Here is a 25,729-nt window from a genome sequence, read left to right as displayed (position 1 = left end):
CTGTCGGCCCCATCAGGCACTGGGGCTGCTAGAAGGTCTCCCCAGAGCCTTCTCTTCCCCAGGCTGAGCAACCCCAACTCTCTTCCAGTCTGACTTCATAGAGAGGTCCTGCAACCCTGTGATTGTCTTCATGACCCTCCTCTGGATGCAGTCTGACAGATCCATGTTCTTCCTATGTTGGGGGCCCCAGAGCTGGACACAGTACTGCAGGTGGGGTCTCACAAGAGCAGAAGAGATGAGGAAAATCACCTCCCTCGACCTGCTGGCCACGCTGCTTTTGACACGGTTGGCTTTCTGGGCTGCAAGCACACATTGTTGGGCCATGTTGAGCCTTTCGTCCACCAGCACCCCCAAGCCCTTTCCCCTCAGCGCTGCTCTCAATCCATTCCCTACCCAGCCTGTACTTGTGCTTGGAATTGCCCTGACCCAGGTGCAGGACCTTGCACCTGGCCTTGTTGAACTTCATGAGGTTTGCACAGGCCCACATCTCAAGCCTATCAAGGTCCCTCTGGATGGCATCCCTTCCCTCCAGTGTGTTGACCTCACCACACAGCTTGGTACTGTCAGCAAACTTGCTGAGGGGACACTCAACCCCACTGTCCATGTCACCAACAAAGATGTTAAACAGTGTTGGTCCCAACACCAATCCCTGAGGTTACTGTTTTCCACTTCAACAACAAGTCATTGACCACAACTCTTTAAGTGTGACCATCCACCCAATTCCTTATCCACCAAGTGGTCCATCCATCAAATCCATGTCTCTCCAGTTTAGAGACAAGGATGTTGTGCCGGACAGTGTCAAATGCTCTGCACAAGTCCCGGTAGATGATGTCAGTTGCTCTTCCCTCATCAGTCCATGCTGTAACCCCATCACAGAAGGCCACCAAATCTGTCAGGCACAATCTGCCTTAGTGAAGCCATGTTGGCTGTCACCAATCCCCTCCTTATTTTCCATGTGCCTTAGCATAGTTTCCAGGAGGATCTGCTCCATGATCTTGCCAGGCACAGAGGTGAGACTGACTGGCCTGTAGTTCCTCAGGTCTTCCTTTTTTCCCTTTTTAAAAATGGGGGTTGTGTTTCCCATTTTCCAGTCAGTGGAAACTTCACAGGACTGCCATGACTTCTCAAATATGATGGATACCATCCGTTCTCTTAGGACCAATGCATGCATCAATAAGTCCCATGGACTTGTGCACCTTCAGGTTCCTTAGATGGTCTTGAACCTGATTTTCCCCTACAGTGGGCAGTTCCTCGTTCTCCCAGTCCCTGCCTTTGTTTTCTGTGACTTGGGTGGTGTGTCTGGAGCACTTGCTGGTGAAGACTGAGGCAAAAAATCACTGAGTACCTCAGCCTTCTCCATATCCCCAGTAACCAGGTCTCCCATTTCCTTTCTGAGCGGGCCCACGTTTTTTCTAGTCTTTTTTTTTTTATCACCAACATACCAATAGACCCTTTTCTTGTTGCCCTTGACATCCCTGGCCTGATTTAATTCTATCAGGGCTTTAGCTTTCCTACCCTGATCCCTGGCTGCTCAGACAATTTCTCTGTATTCCTCCCAGACTACCTGCCCTTGCTTCCACCCGCTGTAGGCTTCCTTTTTGTGTTTGAGCTTGTCGAGGAGCTCCTTGTTCATCCATGTAGGCCTCCCGGCATTTTTGCCTGACCCCCTCTGTGTTGGGATGCCTTGCTCCAGAACTTCAAGATCCTTCAAGAAAGAGGAATAACATCTGCAGCAGCTTCCTCTGCAGGAGCAGTAGAGGCCCTGAGAGCAGGGAAGGCTCCCAGCTTTGGAAGACAAGTAAAATTCTTCACTTCTAATACAGAAAATCCAGGAAGGTCTGGGATCTCTGCCTCTGTGAAGCTGCCTGCTAGACAGATAATTCCTTTAAGTTGTTTCTAGTTCAGACAGATTCATTACTTTATCTTCTATTTATTAAACAAAATAGACTGAGATACTAATGCATGAAAATGTTTTTCTTTCCAAAGTACATTCCCAAATCCTCTCATCATCCTCATGGAACTTCTACAGACTCTTTCCAATGATTTAGTTCAGGACACAGTAATCAAAAACAGCTGCAGCAACTGGAAAATACCAAATTACTCAAGTCATTCAGTTCCTACACAAAACTGATCTATCAATACGTCATTTAACACCTCATCATTCACCATTGCCACCTTCTCTGTGACATCAAGATATCTGTATCAGAAATGATTTTTCTATTTTCTTTTAGGTGACTAACTGGAATACATTGAATGAACAAGTGATCTTCACGATGCTTTGTTTGAAATGCATCTATTCAGTGCTGATGTATAGTAACCTGCTAGCTAGCTAGTTTTTAATTCTTTAATGTGTATCTTGTTCATGTTTTAACTTGTCCAGCATTTAAGCATTTTTTTGATGACAGACTACACGACGGAATTTTGATAAAATTACCTTGTTACTGTCACCAATGAAACCTGTATTTTTTATTAGCTTGTCAAGATCTATTTTCAGTAAACTCATAGGCATTCATTATAATACACTTATCACATTTAATTCTTGCTAAGCTGAATGCTATTCCATCATTTTTCACTTAACTGGTATCAAACTGACAAGCCCACAATTACCTGCATTATCCTAGTTAATCTTTTCAAAGACTGGCAGAGGAACTGTTTTCTTGTAGCCCTTTAGAGTCCTCCAAGATTAGCAAGATGTAAGTGGTTAAAAGTTTTCTCTGCTCCTTTATTTTTTACTGTTTTTTTTTAAACGGGAATTGCTCATGACAATGAACTTCAATATATGTAACCTAAGCAGCTATATTTAACAGTCATCCAAATTATTGTTTGAATAGGAGTCAGTATCACCATAGAATTTTTCTGGAGAACGGGAATATGTATCATTATATCCCAAAGGCAGGACACTCTTTTCTGCTTGTTATGACAACTCCATCATTTCTGTCTATTAATCAACTGGAGGTGGAAACAGAGTAACAAGGAAAAGGAAGGGAAGTGGAAACGGCTTTGTCTAAGGCAATAATTTATTCTACATGTAGAGAAATATGTAAAATGAAAACTGACTGCCAGAAGCACAATAAAATCTGCAACTGACAGACAGAGAAGAGAACTACCTATCTAGATGCAACATTCTACCTCCGGGATCTCTCCTGAGCAGCAAAAGTCTGTACAAGCTGGACAAATCTGTTCATATAGTACCTCAATTTCCTATGTGCAAATTGGAAAAAAAAAATTTGGAGTTTTCTTTGATCAGAGGTGATCTGAGAGCTAAGAGTGAAAAAGTTATGCACACAATACTGCTTGTGGAATGGTCAGCTAATTTGTTTTCTATGTAATTATCTAGAGACATTCTTGCTTAAGCTTATAGCAGAGCTTGCTCTGAGGATTTCTCCTCCTCTGCAAACCCCTCTACCAGCAAAGCAAAAAAAGTTCTTCTACATCATACTTCTACTGAAGCAGACCTCTAATATCAAACTGCCCATTATTAAAGCTAGCTCGAGCCTTGCTCTTCTCAAATGCATTTCAGGAGATACAAAATGCTAAGTTGTTAAAAGTACTGCATGCTATCCAGTACTGCAGAAAGAGTACATTCTCCACATGCAAGCTAAATAAAGCTTTAAAATCTTATTGATTAGTGGCACGGATCAGAACAGGGCTAGCAGAGCAAAATACAGTCATAGCAAAATATGGAAGACACTTTAAAATTCAGAGTACTGACTGTACCTTACAGATTTTGTATAGAGATTCCTGACCGTCTCCTTCCGTATCTTTGAAATAATCATGTGCTGGAAACGTACGATGAATATCTCGTGTAATGACACTCTCTTGAGCAGAATCCTGTAAAAAAAAAAAAAAAAAAAAAAAAAGAGAGAAAAATCCCGATGTATTAGCCCAGTAACAGTGTAATTAAACATAACAGAATATAAAATTCAATGTGCAGTCAACGTGGATACATTAGATAACTGCTTTACTGACTCATCCTCCAAAAATGCTTTGAGAAGAAACTGAAAATCCTCTAGTCTCATATGCAGTAATAATTTGACAGTTTAACAAGAGCAACGTGGCATGTTTTCTGTCCTTCAGGCTTACAGTTCATTTTTAAAACTCATGGGAAATGACTAGTTATTTAATTGTAGGTGCATTTTTACTAGAGAACATATGTTTATGTATTTCTCTGGGAGTAAAAAAAGAAAATTAGACTGTCTCACTCTTGCAAGCTCAGTGGTAATAATTTTAAATGTACATCCATTTACCATAAAAGCGGTGTCAATTACAAATAGGAACTACTACTTTGAAACATTCAAAAGTTTACCGTTAAATGGTCTTTAAAAGAACAAAATCAGATGAAGTATCAGAACTGTTGCACTTTCCCATCAATCCCATATCCTTCCCTGCTACCATCTCTTTTTCAGTTACACTTTTACATTGACTAGCACCTAAGGATAAGGTCAGGTGCCTTAACACCGGTGTCAGATGCCATTTTAGAAGCCCAAAGATAACGCCTGGTAAGGAGCTGCTACTGCAGAAGGATACAAGTCTGTTGTAAGTGCTGCATCATCTCTGCAAGCTTCACGTGGGTGAACTGCATATACAGAGACAGCTAAAATGACACCAAATGCCCACGTTTAGGCAACAGAGTTGTTCCCTAGACATACCTAGCTCTGCAGATAAAAGAAGCAATTGCTTACAATACTGCATTTCTATAAAATGATGGAAATCACTGCAATCAGACCTGAGGAATACCACTGTGTGTATGAGGAACTGGTATCAAAATGTCAGAGCTGAAACTACGCCAGTTAATCAGTTATCTTCAGGTTCAGTTACTTTCACTATGAGATAGTACCTTTAGGTTGGTAAATATCAAATGGTGCTTTTCTCTACTACCTTTTAATCCTAAAGGAAAAAAACAACAGAACCCTCATCTGTGACTCAGAAGATAAATCCTTTATAAATACTTCTACTTTGAAAACAAAGTATCTGCTATAGAAAAGCTCCTAAACCCTCAAACTGCAGTTTATAATCCAGGCCTCCCCATAAAAAAGCTTCTTCACACCTACAGGAGTCAGCAACTGGGTGATCTCCTGAATTTGGGCAGTTTCCCAATCCCGTAAAGCCCTTCCTGTGAGCCTATGCCATACAGTAAGGCAGCTGCCCGGGGGGCTTGCCCAGCAGTCCACAGCAATTCCCCAGCACAGCCTCCTTTGGGACTACCCATAACCAGCGCACACAAAGGCATCATCACCCCGGGCTGCGTCAGGACCCCAGAGGGGAAACCCCATCTTCGTGTTTCTCTACTCACTTGAACGGCATCTAAGAAAACAGCTATAGTCGCAACAAGCATAAACATCACAAGCATAAACATCACTTTAACAGGTTTGCTAAGAGCACTCAACTGAGTATCACAGACAAGAAAAAAAAAGAAGTCGTGGGTTTTTTTTTTATTATTTATTTATTTAATCTAGTTATCTTCTATTCTCATCTGTTTTCTCATACCCTGTCATTTTTTCCACCCTCCACATTAAACTATGGCTTTATCTTTCCTCCTCATCCCTCTCTGCAGTGGGCACAGTCTTCCAGTCCTTGCACATAGAAGTCTTCCTCTTTCCTCTCTCGAATCTCTCTCTAAAGTTCACTGCTTCTCTGAATCTTTGCTATCATTAATTTATCCATTTACACTGTCCTAATTTTCAGTGATCTCAGCTGTTGCTTCCCCTTTGTTTGACAATAACATCCTTAGTACTAGACACAAGTAGTAATGACACAAGCTGTATTTTGTAAAATACCAGGCGTGTTGTTATGTGCTATGAAAAGGAAAGCTTACAAAGAGAGGTGATGTTTTTATTATGCTAATGGATATTGCTGAAGAAATTAAACACACTTTTGTGCTTTCACTGGGTTATCATCACAATTTTCAGGACATCTAAGCATCGTGCGACTATCAGTAACTAAAACTAACCATACAGCCTAAATCACACTCAACAAAATATATAATAATAATAATAAAAATTTAGTAACAAGCAGTTCTCTAATTGACTTCTTTAATGAGTATCTTCATTCACATGGCTTTCAAACACAAGAGAGGCCAAATAACTGCAGTCATCCTCGCAGATTTATCTGACTATTGAGCTACATTGTAAGGAAACACCTTAAACAACATTGAAGATCCGCCAATACAGCACAGTTCGAGTCCGTTATAAAAACCTGTTATATTAATTCTTCAGCACAAGTTTGAAAAGATCCAGGTGTCTTAAGGAAAGTTACAGGAAGGCCACCACGTCCAGCACATATATCGCTTATCTGTCAAGCCAGCAGAACGTGTTTGACTTCCCTGGATTTCTCTCTTTCCTTGAGCTGGGAGGCAAATGTATACCCGAGCACAACTGGAAGTTGACAGGGTAGATGTCCCAGATAGGACCAAAAAGTATTTGTGTAAAGGCCCAAATGCAAATTCATTTTTACCGAGTTAGGAGGAGACAGAAGCAGAGTTTTCACTCAGCATTATTAATAATAAATGGTTCTAAAAAACTGAAGGAAAACAATAAAACAGACCCAAAAATAAAATCTCAGCTGAAAAACAGGAGAATTAACACCTTCTCAAAAGACAACATCCATCTGAAATAAGATAAACCTAGAATCTTAACAGAAACAAGAAATTACTCTAGAGTGAAGATAAGTGTAGAACTACTTCTTAAAATACGTTAAAAATATTTTGGTTACATTTCTACCTTTTTCCAGGTAGAGTTTGCTGATAGCGCTTCTCTCAAGGAGTACCACAGCAGATGAGCTTACAGTTATCCTAATAAAGGTTTTCAGATTATTTTTATTCTTCTGAAAGTCATGATTAGTTAATTTATTATGAAAAAAAGCTAAGGTGAGATGGCTATCAAAGCATTCAGAATTCTAATAATCTTTCTCACATCTCATAATCATTTCTGTGCTGCCAACTCAGAGAAACAATATTCTACTGAGGAAAAGAATTATCTTCATATGTCAACTATATGACAGCTGACATTCTACTGAACAAGCTCTCTACTTTGAGTCGTCTCACTTTTAAAACAGCTCAACTTCTGCAACTGTGAAGCAAGTGCATTGGAATACTGACTCCCTGACAGCGCTGTCATTTTAAACTATTAAGATGCTTCTGAATGTGGACACTTGATGCCAGAAGGCAGACTGACATAGAAATACAGAAGGGAACAGAAAACCATTTATATTAAATAAATGTTAAAAGAAAATTAAGGGTACATAGGCACTCAAAATTGGCAATCCTAATGCACGTACATCAGGGATTATTTTTTAATAATGACATTTCACACTCTCTCCAAAAAGGACCTCTACTCATTTGTCGTCATAGGCGTACACATTCTAGTGATGAGTTACGGTTAGGGAGTAGAAGAGACTCCTGTAGGTACAGCCTTGCTTCCTTTGTTGCAAGAACTGGAAGACAGGTATGGTACAAGCCAGAAAAATGTATTAAGAAAAATCTTTTGGGGCATAACATCTCAATGTTGTGTTGACTTGGATCCTTTCCCCACTTCTGCCCAAAATTACTTATGTGAAAGGAGGCACACCAATTACGCAAAGAATTCCACAAGTGGTCACCTGCGTTTTCTTTACTATACAGCTGCCTGTACTACAGCCGTTGGCTCAATATGGAGAAACGCAACATTATTTACAGTTGCAATTAAAGGTATTCAGAGTTTCATGTGAATACTAAAAAAAAACCAAAACAATAAACCAGGTCACAGGTGTGTCAAACCTGGCATTCAAACTGAGTAGTACTTCTGACCTCAATCTCCTTGTGCTCCATTTCCCTGGTTAATAATAATTCCCCATCTCAGTAGGGTGTGATGAAAATCAATTAACATCTGAAGCACTGAAATACCATAGTGATGAGTCCTGCAGAAATGCCAAATTGGAAAATAACAACTTCAACCTCAAATCCTGATCTGAATAGCATATAGTAAGGCACAGGGTTACATGATGAAAATACACAATGAAAAATAGTAAGGAGGGAGAGAGAAAAGAAAGGAAAAAAAAAAAAGCTGCTCATTAGATTAGCACTATTCCTTCTGTACACAGGGCAGAGGTCCTGGGAAGAAGACAACCAAAACCATGGAACTAGGCGTGATAATGAATATGTCATTACACATTCTGGTAGGCAATATTCATATTGTACTCAACTTTCAAAGGCTTATCTCTAATCTTAAACTCCTTCAAAGTTTGGTTTTATCAAATATGTTTACATATGAAAACAATATGATTTGTATATGCTGAAGGCTCAGTACAAGTTCACCTGACTGGGCCCATTTAAAAGGTCTGTAACTCTGGTGAGGTTCAAAGAGCTGATTTTGCATCTCATTGTCCCGCCTGTGCTTCATCTCTTCACTAGCTAAAAATAGCCAGAATCCAGATTACAAGGAAAGTAAAAAAAGGGAAAAAAAGGAAGAAAAAAAACCACCAAAAAAACAGAAGAAAAAAAGAAAAAAAAAAGAATAAAATAATTTCAAAATGGGGTTTCAACTTCTAAAATTGCCATGCCCTAGAAATCTTGGTGTGTCATGCTCCTTCAGGATTAGACATTTCTGAAACTTTTCTACACATTGTATGGAAAGCAAAACCTCCCAGGCTGCCACAGGTGTTCATCACTCTTGTTTCGCCACATCTTGAGTCGGATGATGTGGAAACACACCATCTGCTGCTGATAGCAGGAGTTAGAGGTGCCCTCAATAAATCTATGCCTCTTAATCCTGAAAAGCTGTAAATTTAAATATTGACTTGCCAAGTGCACATTATTAGACATTATGACACTTTCAGTACCCTAAGCGTTCTGCTGAAGGAACAGATTTTTTGCATATTGTTCGTTTTGTTCCTTACGGTTCTTTGTGGTCCTCTACAGTTTCCACACATGTCCACAGGGGAATATGACTAACAACTTTAAATTCTCTAAAACATAATCACAAACAGGCAGCAAATACAAACCACACAAAATAGATGAGTCAATCAGTAGAGGTTTGAAATGATCTGCGTAACTGGCATGTAGCTTTGCCCCCCGTTATTAATGATGTCCCCACAAACTCATGCTTTCACTGAAACCTGACATTACGTTGTGCCAGCATATATATACACACCACCAACCCCTTTCCCCTCATCATTTTCCATACACCTTTTAACCCTCCAAGTAGAATGTGCAATCCAAGAAAATCCCAGGTTCCCTACCAATCAGTATTTGGAAGAAAAAAAAAATCGATAGCTCTTCCTTTTAAAAACATTGAATACAAGACATATGGCTTATGCTCAGTTCTTCTGTAGCATTTCTGTAATGCATACCTTATAGTTCAGTTATTTTCTATAAATCGATTTTATTTCAGTCATCATCAGGTTTTATTCAGCTGAGAACATATAATACTCAAACAGTACTAATTAACAGAGAAATAGAAACAGAAAAAAGCAGGGGATTATTCTTTAGAGAATTTTTTTTTAACAGGTACATATCAAGATATTAAAAGTGAACATAATATTTAGGTTAGTTCAGTAAATACACTGGCCAGCTGAACTTTGCAAATTCTGGCTCACTATCAGCTGTATTTATTGCTGCTTGGGCAAAACCGCTTTCTACAAGCAGAAAGAAAGAAGAGTCCTACTGGACATGGGGCCAAATCAACAGTTCAAATCTAAGCAGTCCTGGGCTTCCAGCAGGTCACGCCTGGATCTAAATTTAGTGTCAAAGGCTTTCCTCTCTCATCAGCATAATGTATTGGATTACTAATATAGCTCTGCCCAAGGAAGCAGACATCATCTTTTATCAAATTATCTCCCATTCTTCTCAAGCTGTGTTTGACAAGGTAGTGGCAGCTGCTCCACGCCTCAAATTTTGAGAATTCCCAAGGCAGGATCCCAAGAAAAGCATCTACAACACGTCCCTTTTTAGACTAAGAACACAAAATTGCCTATCGCTTCTAAATACCAAATTCTCTAATTTTTTACAAAGCTTGCGGGCTGGGACCCTAATCCTTTTAGATACAATATCCCTGGGAGTGGACCAGCCAAGACCTTGTTGTGACCTGATCCATTATTTATAAGATCATCCATTTGAGTGCCAAGGAAATGGGCAATGATGCTCATTTCGAAAGGCTGTAGTTTTATTTCTTTCAACACTTAAGTCAATCTTAAAACTACTTGAGTGGAGGAGCAGCTGTGACAAGGACACTCTGCCCAGCTGCCCAGCATGAGGTTTTTAACCCTCCCAGAAGCTGGTGCTGATAGTTTCCAGCTACAAGCTGCTGGACAAGGTAGATTTGGACCATAGAAAATGACAACTCCAAGATATTCTTAAAGACTGCACAGAAGAAAAAGGCAGGACTAGAATAATAAAGATACCTATGTAAATACTATTCTGTATGTGGCTATAAAAGAGAGTGATATTGTAGCAGTCACAGAGGTAAGGCAGAAACAGCTCAGATCTTAACAGGGTTGAGCCATCAATCAGCAACAGACAAGATGACATTTTTCTGTAAAAAAATCACAGCAAAACTAGATCAGACACAAACCGATCAATTCTGCATACACTCTCTTGTTCTGAAAAACAAAAAATATCCATGACCTTTATGATCTTTGTGTTTTGTTTTCCTTCTCCCTCTCCTATTCTGTACACCCTCCCTCTCTTGTATGCTACTGATATATAATTTATTCTTCTTACTCTGCCACGTCCTTTCTGAAAGATGTTGTCAAAAGAAAAACGCTGTTTGTGCTGCTGGGCAAGAGATCAACTTTGGAATGCAGCAGGCTCAATTTTTTGCCATCGGCATGCTATGCTGTGAATTCAAAGTTACTCTTAAACGCTAATCTTGAAGGCTCCCTGATCTCCCACAAGAGATAAAGTGCTCTGTACACTAGCTGATGGGGCTTGGGGTTTTGGTGGGGTTTTTTTTTGTTTGTTTTTTTTTCATATGATGTATAGTTGGCATGAAGGGCCATGCACATCTGTTTTGAAGATATCACAGTATATCAGTTTCCATTTTATTATGTTTGGGGCTTTATTTGGGTCACCCAATCTTTAGCAGATATGATATCCAGCATTCTTTTCTTAAAAGAATTTTTTAAGCTCTGGGTTTTGTCTTAGGTTTGCTCTTGTTTTTAATAGCTATGACTTAGGAAGGTTGGCCTCTCCGAAGGACATGAAGATACATTAGACCAACTAAAAGGCATGTTATCCAGTTTACTCATCAACATTTCACCTTTTTTCTCTGAAATGTGTATAGGCGCTATCTCCTAAAGGGACAAGTAAAAAGGTAACCCACAGATTTATCCCTGTAGCAAGTTAATTTTGCCCAATTTTCTGGTTTGCCAATTTTTAGTTTAGGTTTCTGATTACCTCTCTTCTGTGAGAGGCACAACTGCGTTTGCAAAGGTTGGAAAAATGTTATTGTGATTAATCTGTAATTTGAAATTCAAATATTTCTGATTCTACCATCAAGTCATTGGGTAATTTCCAGAAGCAACTGGAAAGGTAAGGCCTGCTTCTAACAAACAATACTTTTTGTTAGAAAAACTGCAGCAGGATCAGACGGCTGTGGAAAACTGTGAAACTGTTTACAGCGAATGGAAAAGGTGACATATTTGAATTCCTGACTCCTATTTATGTACTTTAATTGATGTTGCTACAAAACTTACTTCAATTTTAAACAAGTGCCTTCAAATTTTAGCTACAAGAAGCACAAAAAAGAAAAATAGTTACTGTTTAAGAAAAAAAATATTTTAAAAGCAAAGTTTTCTAAAAGCTGATGCCTTAAAAAGATTAGTTTCCTGCAGCATCACTGACCAAGTAGATACCTGTCTAGTCAGTGTTTCTTTCAACATGTTTTTAAGAATTCTGAAATTAAACTTTCTTTTGGCGATCAAAAGATGGCATGATCCATATAACTGGTCCATTTATGATTTTAAAGAAAGGTCTGCCTTCCAGAGTTGCTTGACTTTTCCTTCACAAGCCAAGTGACTCCCAGTCTAAGAAAGTATTCTAACAAAATTCATAGCTATGCAGGGCCTCCTAGAACACCCTAACATTCACCATCTGTATTGCTTGCTGCTGGCAAAATATTAATAAAAAAGAGAAAATGCTGTAATATCAAGGAAGTTTATCTGGTTCAGTGATGCTGATTTTCAACAAGGAGGAAAAGCCTTGCAGCACTATGCAGATAAAGATTTGCCAATACATTGATTTTGAAAAGCTTATTAAGCTTGCAGCTGTTGAAGTGTGACGCTTATTTCTTCAAAAAGGAAATGTCTGCCCCTCATTTTCTTTAACAATGGAGTTCTTTCAATAATCCAGGCAGAAGCATTTCAGCAAGACCTACGGTGAGCTGTAATCTTTACAATAAGTAAAAACATTATTTTTTTTACAACCGAGTTACCTCCCAGTTACCTCTCATTTGACATCTGGATGCTTTCATTTTAATACTTGCTCTTACAACACCATCTTCACACTTTCTTTAATGTGAAAGCATCCTGTTATTTGGAAGTATGTAGTTTTTTGAACCCCTCATCTCCCAGAACTATTAAGATCAACAAGCCCATTACGATCTTCTCTATTCTTTATATAAGAAATCCAAAATCTGGTGGGTTTGTTGACTTGACAGCCCTTTGTATCACTCAGCATTGACATCAGACTATGAGACCAAAGACTCTGGCTCTTTGGGAGAATAGAAGATCAAAACCACTCTTCGACAAGATCTTAAAGTCTTTATGCAGCCTGAGGAAACAGTGCATTGCAGAAGATGAAGGCTAGGGAACAGGCAGACGGTTAGCGAAAAGGACAGAAATACAAGCACATGGTTTTCATGCCTGCCTCAGTTAAAGCCTGATTCAGCTGTGGAGATACTGAACACTGTATATTATTTCTGAGCATCAAGTCCTTCATTGGTAAATCTAGAGTGATAATATCCATAAATAAGCAATTAATGTGTGTCAAACACTTTTATACTTAACACAGAAATAATTATGGGGATGCCACAACATCATACTAAAAAGAAAAGTTATGTAAGCCTAGTATATCATTGACTATAAGGGTTTTTTCTATTTTGTTGCTGCTTTTAAAATAAATTTATGAAAAAAAGTTCTATTAATCTACAATTTGGACAATACTTCATGTACATCTCTTCATTGGATCCTTGAGAGCGTATAAGACATTGAAGACAGCTGCTGAAATGGCAGTTATCCAGGTCTCTGCTGAGCAACCACCGCTGCCACTACAGGTGGCACGTACTGCAAACGCAGCTCTGGAATTTGCTGCAAGATGAATCGTAGACATGAGCGATTTAGAGATGCTGATATGGGGAGACTACAGAGCTCCCTTAACCCTTTCTTCAAATCTTCTCCCAGTTACAAGGAGAGGGAATGCAGCACACAGGGACTTCCACCTCCTGACAGCACTACATGTAGCTGAAAGTAGGTTTAAGCAGATGCTGCCTAGGCTCATACTGACTTGTCGATATCTGAGCTTATTGCTAGAAGTCTTGGATACAATTTTAGATGAACTAATGAAGAAAAATACTGGAAGGAAGAGAATCACAAATGTTTGAGGTGGGAAGGGACCTCTGGAAGTCATCTGGTCCAACGTGCCTGCTCAAGCACAGCTACCTAGAGCTATTGCCCAGGACCATGCCCAGACAGCTTTTGAACGTCTCTAATAGTGAAGATTCCACAACCCCATGGGCAATCTGTGCCAGTGCCTGCTCACCCTCCACAGTCAAAAGGTTTCTCCTTATGTTCAGGGGGAGGTTTCTGCATGCCCATTGCCTCTCCTCTCTCACTGGGCACCACTGAGAAGAGCCTGGCTCGGTCTCCTTTACAGACTCCCTTCAGGTATTCATATACACTGACAAGATCCCCCTGAGCCTTCTCCACTCCAGGCGGAACAGTCCCAGCTCTCTCTGCCTTTTCCCAAAGGAGAGATGCTCCAGTTCCTTCAACTTCTCACTGGCCCTTTCCAGTATGTCTGTGTCTCTCTCACACTGGGCAGCCCAGAACTAGACCCAGCACTCCAGGTATGGCCTCACCAGTGCTGAGTAGAGGAGGAGGATCCCCTTCCTCAACCTGCTGGCAACCCTCCTCCCAATGCAGGAGGATGATGCCATTGGCCCCCTACGTGACAAGGGCCCAAGGCTGCCTCATGTTCAACTTTGTGTCATCCAGACCCCCAGGTCCTTTTCTGCAAAGCTGCATTCCAGCATGTCAGCTTCCAGGGTGCTAGAAACCAGCATGCCAACTGGCTTGTTCTAACTGCATCTCTAATTCTCAAGCAAACCCAGCATTTTCAGGCTACGGAGATTTCTGAATTCAGCATAAGCCCCAAAACCCCTGCCGTCCCACTCCTCACAGCTGAGACACAGCAGTGTAACCACTGCATATGGCAAAGGGCGAGCCATGCCACAGCGCTTGGTGTGTAATTGGGACCTGTGGGGATGTGTGTGAATCATCAAAAGAAGCTCCATTTTTGCCCTTGTATATTGATCTAGTTTATTCCTATTGTTTGAAAACTGAAATTCACTTTAGATTCAATGCCTCCTAAGATTTAGATCAATACAGTACTGGCATTAGAAAGTATTTATTTGGCCACATATGGGTCATAACAATAAAGACCAGACAGTGCAGACAGCACAGCACACAAAGATAATCCTAACTTAGTTTCAAATGTTATCAGTTTTCTGTATAGTGCTTTTTAATGTATCTGACGATTTCTCAAGCTCTTTATATAAGCATTGCATAGGAATAAGCAGATTTCAGGGATATTCTTCTGTTGTCTCTCCTTGTAAAAAACAAAGGAGTCTATGTCCACCTCTTATTTAATGATGAAGTTTAGTTATTCCAATTATTCTGACTGTAACGGGGAGGTTATCTGTGTTTACAGGTAACGCTGTTACTTCACAACTATCTCTTACTGAATCCCTTCATTTCCAGAGGTTACACACAAACAAAATTTCTGTAATGTCTATGCATACACTCTCCATGACAAAACAAGAGTGAATCTGTTTAAATATGCTAATTCCACATGAACCAACACTGCCCTTCTTGGCACCTCTGACATTTACGCCACTGAGCAATACAAACAGGAAAATCAGTTATTTCCCATCCCCTAAGAAGCAAGGAATATCCATGAGACACAGGAAAACAGCTACTTTCATCATCATAAGATGCAATTAACTAAGTTCAGTATAAGCCCTCAGGCATGGAAGAATAAAACAAATTTATAATGATAAAATGAAAACAAACCACAAAGAGATGATAATCCATTCATATAAAGGATATCACTGGAAAAAAATACCATGAGACAGCACTTCATTTTAATGCTACAGAAGCACCTTCCACGCATTTGCAGTCATAACATGGTTCAGCTATGTTACTCAGTTAAGGTCTCTATTAAAAGCTAGCACCCATGTAACATTTAAGTAAAGCTAAACCGGTGAGGTTTAAACACCACCCCCAAGAAAAAAAACCCACAGCTGGACTGAAGTCAACTGTACTTTCTTACGATACTTTTCGAGGGTCACCACCAATTAAACACAATTTTATCATCTGGAAGGTTTGTTTGCTGTCTTACTAGACCATTGTATTTAACACAAAGAAAATCACTTCCTCGTTTTTAAAGTAAGGTTGTATACACAGTTAATTCTCACACACCAAGTACTACTGCAAAGTCTGCAAAAACCCAAAAGCCACCTACAGAAAACCCAGAAAATTAAACTGACTCGGTAACTTCCCTGTCACTGTATCTTTTTCACCTCCAAGAATATCTAAAAAGATAGGGGCTGAAGTAGTAACAAAACAGGCATCCTGTAATCGGGTATGACGGAAAACTGGAAAGCCACAAAAGGTCCCTCCCATGGCCTAGCAGGTCTGGCTGGGAAGGAAGGTACTCAGGACTTCAGAGGCCCTCTCAACACTGCCAGCAAAACAACTCATAAATCAAGACAGATCAAGTTAAGCTGCTGTTGCAAAGGCATCCCCCAGAGCTGTGCAACTGCAACCATGGTTTTGCTGTGTAATGAAGGGTAACACACAGAGACAAGGTTACAGCGAACGGGTAACCTTGATTGAGCTTTTCCTCCTCCTTGTTTTCCTTTTGGCTTTCCAGACAAAACACTTCACATGAAATTTTGTTACTTCATTATACGTATACTTGCCTGAGGTGAAGAAGAGGCTTCAACTTCTGATTAAATGACCCCGAGTACTTTAAAAATGTGATTACAACAGGCTGGTGAACAACAAAATGGGAAAGAAAGTTCTATCAGACGATCAGACCGGGCTGAAGAGTCAATGGACAATAAGCAGCCAGTAGGGACTGAAATATGGGACAGAGGAAAATGTAAAGCAGGAGAGAGGGAAACAAACAGAAGGCACAGAAATGAAGACAAGAAGAGGTGGTGAAATGGAGAGGACCAATAAGAAATAAAACAAGATAAAGGATGGGCGACAAGAGAAGTACCAGATAGATTGAATTTAGTTCTCATTGATTCATAAAAGGAAGCTATAAATCAAATACTTTATAGTCAATTAAACTGATTAATATCAGTTTGAAAGAAAATCCAGATTAGTTTTATACTATGCATGCTACGGAATTTTATAAAATCTAGTTCTAGCTGTTAAGATAGATGAAAAGGGTTTTTTCCTTTTTGAGTATTATAAGCATAGTAGACTAATAAAACAATCCTACTGTTTCAATTCTTGAACTCCTACAGTATACAGCTGATGCAGATTAAAATTTAAACTTCTTAAAGTTGCTTATCCGCTTTGGACTTGGAGCGGGTACTGGCTTTGGATACTACTGCTCACTTCTTGTACTTGATTATTGCAGCTAGAAAACAAGATTTAAGAAAATATTGCGTGCACTGCAATACTCTCTGATCTGGATACTTCCAGTTATTACTGAAAAGAATACGGGTAACAAAGGCTCAGTCTTCTTTTCATTACTCTTTTCGACAAGGATTCCTGTACCTTGCATTACACTTCACCATTGTGTTTCTTAATAGACACTTTCAGATCTCATTTGGTTACAATGTGCAATTCCTTATCTATTTGACCTTAGCTCACTTATGCTTAACTTACAGGGGTGTAATAGCCTCTTTACAACTTTTACCATCATGTACAATCATTAGCTTGCAAATGGAAGGAAATATTAATCGAAATATCTACTTAAAAGTGTATAAATATTGCAAATAAAGACAGCTTCTTACTAGTTCTGAATCTACATTTCTGTAATTATCACACATTCATTTATACATCAATTTATACATAAAATCCATATTTCCCTGTAGGTAACATTTATGAATCACATACCATTTAAGGTGTTCCCTCTGCAATATGTAGTAGCCTTTAAGTATCTATGGGTTTATAGACCAATAGCCTATACCACTTTGAATCACTTGGCTCTCATAAAAATGAGATCCATACAAGCTTTAGAATGTTCAACATGGAAGGTTCAATCTAGAAAGTAAAAAGCAATTTATTATGTTCTTTTTTAAAAAACTGGTATTTAGTACTGTTTTAAAACTAGATGCCCTATAGCTTTGTAGGAATGTGTATATCATCACTTCCAAGGATCATACAGCGTGGTCAGAGGATTAAATAAGTCCCGAAGAACACCACAAGCTTCTCAAATACATTCTTTTCCCAGGTCAAAGGACTGAACCATACGGACAAAACTACTTTACAGAAGTTATTCTTATTGCTGACAATGCAAGTAAACAAATTAATGTCAAAAAAAAGAAGCACCAACCAGCAGGACAGCTGATACTCTTTCCTTAAAATATGTCGTGCATCTTAATTTAGACGCAACCGAGCCTATGTACCAAATTTTCAAAATAAGGACTCTTCTGACAGATTATGGCAGAGAGGTTAGTGCCTTTACGTCAGGTCAGGCAAAACCTACAGAGCAGTTCAGTTGAGGAAGAAATCTCTGCTCAGTCAAGGGCTCTCCTGTTTAATATTGGCTTACTGAAGACTGGATGTGCTGCTAGCAGTTGCTGAAACTTCAGTTTTGTGTGTAAGGAACAGTGGAAAAAATTTAGGAAAAACCCGAACAACTGTAATAAGTGATCATAAGAACTTTAACACAGCTATCACGCTACATCATTGCAAAAAAATCTGATCTTTGGGGCAGAAGGATGATAAAGCTGCACAACCCATTGTAAATGGAATCTCATTTTGCTGCCCTACACAGGTACTTAATGCTTTCGATAGTGAAAAAGGGCATTTGAACAATGCCCTTAATAATGCGCTTTAACTTTTTGTCAGCCCTGAAATATTCAGGCAGTTGGATTAGATGATCATTGTAGGTCCCTTCCAAAAGAACTACTCCGTTTTATTCTATAACTTCAAATGTTATAGACCCTTGCATGTCCATTCACCCCTCTGATTTTACAATTCCTAATACCTTTAGTATAGCACAGAGGCTTCCAAATCACAGAACACTATTTGAGGGCACATAGCCCATACAATCTCAGCGTATAGTCAGAGGGACATTTCTACCAGTTGAAGGATCAGCTGAGTGGAACACAAACAGACCCTTGTTCAGAAAACAAAAAATAAAATTAGCACATTTCTTTCAGGATATGCTAACTAGCATAGGGCAGCATGATGGTGAACATTCTCAATGTGGATTTTGGCATGGTAAAACTCCCCCAACTGCTTTACAGCTCCAAAAGGCAGATGTACCTGATCTAGCAATCCATCTAAATGACTTTATTCTAACAAAAACCTGACTAATTATCTTAACAGGCAGAACAAACGTTGATCAGGGCATTAGCAATATTGAGTCTTACCAGCATTTTCACCTTCTCAAGATCAAGACAGAAAACTAAATTTGCTGTTACAGAAAAGTGGGTTACAGCCTCTCACGGAGAGATTAAGCAGAGAGAAAAGATTAATGTTCTGCTATATAAATGCCTGTCAAGATAGAATATAAAAGATAGAAAACACCAAAAATATATAAAACCAGATCTGAATCTGAACAAAATATGGTACAAAGTGTTCCATTAAGTACCTGCAGCTTTTTCTGCAAAGAATCAGTAAGTGTAAACACAGATTGCTATTTTTAGGCAAAACAAAAAATGTGTGTTCAGGAAACACCCGGAGTCTCTCACTCTTCCATTCTGCTTAGTACTTTTCTATGTGACAGCTACCATCTTCCCAAGTTTTCTCTTAATTGGAAATTATTTTATCTCCAAAGACTGAAAAACTACTCAACTTGATGCATAATTTCTTGCAAAGCTATCAGAAACTACGGTATCTTACTAATAATGAAAATTTAAATAAAAAGATATAATTATAATCTGAGAGTAAGGTAGGGAGCTATTTATTTAACAGATAATTGTATCTTTATGATAAGTGTTTTTATCTGATTTTTTTTAACCCCATTAAATCTCTCTGTACACTGTTGCCTTAAAACATGCAGTGTGACAGTGGCTCAATCAGTGGTTAACAACACTAAAGTTCAGAGCCAACTATTTTCACTTCAGCCTTACGTTGTGTCATAGGAAAAAAACCAAAATATAGAAGTTCATCCTAAAAACACATTTAAAAATTATCTCTACAATTTTACCGCAGCTAAATTTGCTGTTTCAAAGCAAGCAGTCGAAAAAGGACCTGAAAGTTCTCCCCAATCTGAGCAGCAGTACCAGTTACAGATCAAAAAAGGGAAACTTAAGTAATACAAAAATTAAGAAAGTGTGGGGAAGGGAAGGTTACAGGTTTAAAACTCCAGGGATCTATCAAATCTAATACATCACGATGGTAATTTTTAAGTTACCTTATGTTACTTATACTCTACTGTTTAAAGAGCTCATCACAAATCAAAGCGTCCAGGAGAAAGAGAAGAAAGGGCACACCACACATCTAGTACTCCTGACTTCAGACTCAACGATGCCTTAAACCCAGAAAAGGGCACCTTTCCTCTGATAAGACACACAAAAATTCCAGGTTCATGATGTCCAGGAGACATGTTAACTCGGCGTATTTCCCAGCAGACCTAACGATTATCCCTTCCTCCATGAAGCCCGTTGTCAGTTGGGCTACAAAGAAGAAAAAGCCAACCCATCATGATACAGCCACGAATCAACACGCTGGTTTATAAGAAAAAAGACTGCAGTCCGACGATTGTCCTTAATTCTCAGGCCCATCACATGATTAAATCAATCCATATTTTATATGGTAAACACATTCGTGAAAAAATGTTACCCTTTGTGGTGAAAATAAGTCGATCATAATTGAAAAAGTAAAAAAGGCACATTACAAAAATAAAGTATTTCCTTTCCAAACTATTTGTAAACCAGGCTTTTTTACTTCTAAGCATAGAATTTCTTTTAATTCTTCCTGATTTACCCTCTCCTGCTTAAATGTTCTTTAACATATAAACCAAAATACTAATATATTAAAGTACGAACTTAAAAGAAGTATTTGTCATTCCATTTGCAAATCACATAATCGCCTATCATTCTCAGTCATCCTAGATATGTCACATACTGTAGCTTCATAGAAGAAATATACATAATGCATAAAACTTCAAACAAAATAGCTTTCGCTTTGCATTGTTTTTCCCAGTGCACCATTCCAAGAAAGCAATATAACACACTACAAAAGGGCAATACATTAAATTTGCAGAGAGGTCTTTTATTTGTCTTTGAAATTATTCATTATGAACAAATGCCCCAAGAGCAGACCTCATCAATAATTGACAGACTGAGAGGAGGAACCTTGCAAGAGAGAAATAAAAAGTACTGGGAAACCTCTGGACAAAAATAAGGAAGAAAAATAAGGAAGAAAACCTTCACAAATTACACTAGCATGGGTTAAAATAATATTCCCACTCATCACTGATGCTGTGACAATCATGGGGTGTAGTAGTAAACGAGGATGGTGTTTAGAGTTGGTAGAGGTCTGTATCTTCATGAAACAATACAAAACTGATAACAGACACAAAAATGTTACATTCAAAGTACAGTGAATACACACTTTAAATTCAGACTGAAGTGCATTATTCTCACTGCAGGTGCAAAATAAATGCATTTTTCAAAGGTATTTGTCACACTTATTTCCTAGTGGATTACCTAGGAACACATCAATGATGTTGCAGAGTTGTTTTTTGAGAAGTCAAGCATGTATTTCTGGATGTTTGAAAAAAATAACCACAACAAAAAAAGAAAAAAACCCATCAAAATCAAGACAAACCCAAACCCTGAAGTATTTAACCATTAATTTGTAGGCCAATAATTCTTCATGCTTCGTTAGGCTTACTACTTATTTTACAGCTGGCTCCAAGAGACAGGAGGAGAGAATCTTACAGACAGGCAACAATTACAGCTTGAGCACTGTGAACACATGAGACTGCACAGCATTTACCACCCATCACTTCAAAGAGACAGGGAGAAAGCCAAGTAAGGGATTGATACCAACTATCCAAAACCAAATGGAAGCAACAGCATTCTTTGAATCCAGGAATTATCTAAAACTCACGTTTTTAGAAGTTTTTAACACTACAGAGAGCACCAAGGGATGACCGAAGTTAGTAAAAAATACTGCCTGGGTTCTGTTGTTACTTGTAAAACAGCAAAATTACTGAATTTTTTCCAAGACCTCAAGGAGTGTGTGTAACATGAATGACGAAAAGTAATTTGTCATTTATAAGGATATAACTGTCATTACAGAAAACTGTGCATCTCCATCCTGCATGGCCACTCTTACAAACTAGGGTCAATAACTCTTAGAAGTGTGTTTTATGCTTCAGAAGTGATGGCAATTTAACCTTAAAAAGAAAACAAAATCCTATTTGAAATTAAGGGGACCAAACATACTGAGCATCACTTCAAGTCAAAGGGCAAGCTAACCTCTGCCTCAATCAGCCATCCACTTCCAAAATACTGTATCACGATACTACAGCACACAGTAATCACGCTGCATGTGGCTTAAGGCTGCCACAGCCTTGTGCTCCCCTCCCTTTGGCTATGCATCCCCACACACTCCCTTAAGCCAGTACCAGCATTTATCTGATCATACGCTGAACTAATCTAGGACACAGCTACCCCAGAGGAAAATATATCATTAATTTCCATCCAGGTCAGCTCCCTGATGTCTCTTGCTGGCCGCTCACATGAGCTCCAGTGGCAGTGGAAAAGCAGAGTGGGTAGGAATGGTCAGCTGGGGCAGGTGAGAGGTCAGGACTGCAGCCACCCCAATTTAGATCAGCTGAAGCTATCAAGGAACTCTATCTATCAGCTTTTCAAAAAGCGGCAGCTCCATGCCACATAATATTTCATGTAGGACAAAGTTTAAAGATCCTTTGCAACTGAAAGTACCGGAAAGAACACTTGGCGCAGAAGCTGCTTCCCAAAATGATAGCTCAGGCAGGACCTGGCCCCATTCGTTTGCAGGTTTGACACAGAATCTCCCAGATTACCTGTGTATCTGTTACATTCACTTCTATCACTTAAATATATATATATATCTCCAAATAATTCCATCTTATGAAGCACTGCAGGGATGGTCACCTATAAACAATAAAGAATCAGGTTTGTCTGACTCCTGGTAGCTGATTACATCTATTAGAAGTTAGTAATGAGTTTTAAGTGCTTCCTGTCTTTGCTCAGAGCTCCCTGTAACAACTCTTCTTTCTTTTTTTCACTGGTTAGCTCTCTACTCTCAAAGGTGTCTGTGCCTCTAGCAATCAACACGGTTCTATTTTCTTCCTTTAAATAGTTTTAAGTGTATTTCAGTATTATCTCAGACAGTGGTATTTCTTACGTATTTCTAAACATAGTGATAACATACTGCGGTATTTCTTGATTTTGAAAACACATTGAAAGCAACACACTTGAAGCTTTAAAAAATAATAATACACGGTAGCCAGTCAGGCACATAAGATCAGAACTTGGCCCAATGACTCCACTGCCAGGTAACTGAAGCCAAAAATAAAAAGCTCAGCTACAAAGAAATGGAATCCAGCCAAGTTAATTTTGTACAAAACCACACAAACTAAGAGGGCAATATACCATGAGAGAATTGGATTTCAAATCTCTCATCTTTTCTGTGAAAGATGTACAATACTGACAGCACAGATGGCACCAACTCAGTCCCAATCAAAACTAATGAAGTTGAACTTGATACACAACAATTTAATGAGCACAATGTATTTTTGTTTTCTCATCCATTTGAAAGCTATCACACAGCTGAAATCATTAAGCCAGCACATTAAATGCACAATGTATTGTAATAGAGGTAGTATTTTGTGAACACCTAAGAAAGTTAGTAGCAAATGATGAAATATATAGACATAATTGAATTGTAGATGGCTTTCCTGTCCCAGTATAAAGTTTAATTGATATCACATACTATTAATCTTTAAAGGAAGAAGGCTTGTTCAGTTTTGTTATTTTTAAAAGAAACTTTACAAGGCAACACACTTAAATAAAAAAATCCACTCAGTAGCATTTAAATTTATATATTGCCCATACCCAGCAAAAATCACGGTAATGAGTTAGATGACATTTCACTTTACTAGCAGCTACAGCTTTAAAATCTTCATGCTTGAGGGTCACAGAGAAACGAGGAAAACATGTGGAGTAACTAAGCAGACTTACCATGTCTAAATCGCTATCTCAGTACTGCATTCAATTCAGAACTGAAATCCCTGTGTTTTTATTGGGTTGTCTTTAAGTCTTTTTAAAATAAAAATATAAAATACTTCATAACAAACAATATTAACTACTCAGAGGAAGACAGAATTCGTGCCTGGCTTACAGTCCAAAAAATATATATTTTTTTTTTAATCAATAACAAAACCCTACAAGAGACTTTAATTGTCAGTAAGATGAAGAACATTCACCTCCAGCACAGCGTACGCCCAGTGCATTACGCCTCCATTTCGAGTTATGGCCAGCACAGCGTCTCCAGCCCTATGGTGTTCTATGAAATCATGGCTGCGCTGCAGGATGCACGGGGGGGAGTGAGGCAGGCGCCCGCACACGCTGCACCGGCACAGCGGCACAGGCACCGGGCTGAGCACCTGGCAAATCCTCACACACCACCAAAAAGGCAATCCAAACTGGAAAGCTATGGTTTTTTGGATAATACAAACCTTAAAATAATCTCTCCTCATTCTTCCTTTTCACAGGCTCCTATCAGCCCAACGCCTGCCTTTTCAGGGTTGCATGCATCTGATTGCACCCAGTTCCACTGCTTCGGTACAAAATACGGTTTGCAGCTTTTCACACAAATGCCATCAAACCCCAAATCAACCATACCTATCTAGGTTAAACACTGAAACAACGTTTCACCTGATTCAATTAAAAAAACCAAACCACCAAACTAAACTTCACGATGAGAACAGTAAAATCAGTCATTTTAAAAAACCCTTCCCCACTGAATTCCTTTTGTGCAAAAAAGCAAAAGAAACTCAGTATAAAAGATACTGTAATGTAATAAAAACAACCTTGTTCGCATTTTTATTAATTATTTTCATAAATATATATTGTGCCTTGCAATTAAAATTCTGTGTGCCTGAGTTGCCATGGCAGCACAACTTCCACAGCACAGTAAATTCTTCCAGCTCAGCCACGACCAGTGCTACAAAGCTGCAAGGCAGGCTGCATTTGGAAGGTTTGCAGGGTGACTGGTGGAGACCAGGCAGGTATGAAGTGGAAAAAGTAACTGCCACCCTTTAGAAAATGTACGAATGTATATTAAGCAAGACTTTTGCATTTCCAGGGTGCTCCTGAGGAATGCAAACCCTGACTTTTTGCACCATCCCCTCACCCCCAAATTGTCTTCTCAGTCCCCTAATGGCTGAAAACAATCCTGATAGACTATTTCAGCAGCGCTCACCTCGGGCAGCTTGGCCGGAGCTATAAATAGTGCCTGCTGCCATCTGCCATTCTATTCCTGTGCCGCCGGCGCTGCTGGCGCTGGGCTCGCACCGTGCTGCCAGGCCCGCGGCTGGGGAGCCAGCAGCCGCACAAAACCCGAGTGCAAGACGGAGATAATGAGGTGAGCAACAAAAACGGTACCGCTGTAATTAACTGCTGTTTTGATAGCCGCTGCCATAAAGAAATCAGATGAATGCTAAGAGAACCTTAAAAAGTATAATTAATAATACTGTGTACAGTCTGCAGGCACTTTTCTTATTGTAACGTTCAGACACGGTTCCTTACAATGACACCATTCTTGCTTTCAGTTTCACAGAAATTAGTAATAGATAAAAATAAACCTCAGATATCAACTGCAGTAGCCAAAAATAATCCAGCTGGGGAGCCAGATCTAACCTTCTGAATGAGTCAGCACCAAAAATGTGGAGTGAGTTCAGAGCCCAGGGTTTGCCCTCTTCTCCCCAGCCCCCCAGCTCTGCCCACCATCACCATACCAGCGTACTGACACCAGGAACAGACTCTGTTAGTGCCGTTTCAAGACAGAAACCATCTTTTCACTTCCAGAGTAATCCAGACAGCTCAGATTTTCAGAAGCAAACCATCACGCCATTGGCATGTCTGTAGCTTGACATCTTTCATGCAATGCCCACCACGTGGAACAACGACCACCGTGGCTGATAAATGCCTGACACTACAAAATAGATTGCACTGAAGCTGACTACAAAATTACTGTCTGGCACTGCCAAATAAAGTTGCTGATTTGGGAAAAAGACATGGTATTTGATCACCACCCCCCCGTTAAATACTCTGGGGCTTAATTCTCCTTT

General features: G+C 39.3%; 1 protein-coding gene across 7 annotated transcripts in view; it reads right to left on the bottom strand.

Moving 5' to 3' along the window:
• Positions 1 to 25,729, bottom strand: part of RABGAP1L (RAB GTPase activating protein 1 like) — a 270,618-nt gene that overhangs the window by 109,763 nt on the left and 135,126 nt on the right. For 6 of the 7 annotated variants that reach the window (XM_040610555.1, XM_040610551.1, XM_040610552.1 and 3 more), the window contains one exon: positions 3,718 to 3,831. In XM_040610555.1, the coding sequence (XP_040466489.1) occupies positions 3,718 to 3,831 (114 nt within the window). Of the gene's footprint in view, positions 1 to 3,717; positions 3,832 to 7,879; positions 7,886 to 25,729 lie in introns of those variants that run through there. The other variant, XM_040610556.1, reaches the window with a different exon arrangement.

This window comes from Falco naumanni, chromosome 11, assembly GCF_017639655.2.
Source record: "Falco naumanni isolate bFalNau1 chromosome 11, bFalNau1.pat, whole genome shotgun sequence".
Lineage (NCBI taxonomy): Eukaryota > Metazoa > Chordata > Aves > Falconiformes > Falconidae > Falco > Falco naumanni.
This window is presented reverse-complemented; position numbering and strand designations above follow the sequence as displayed.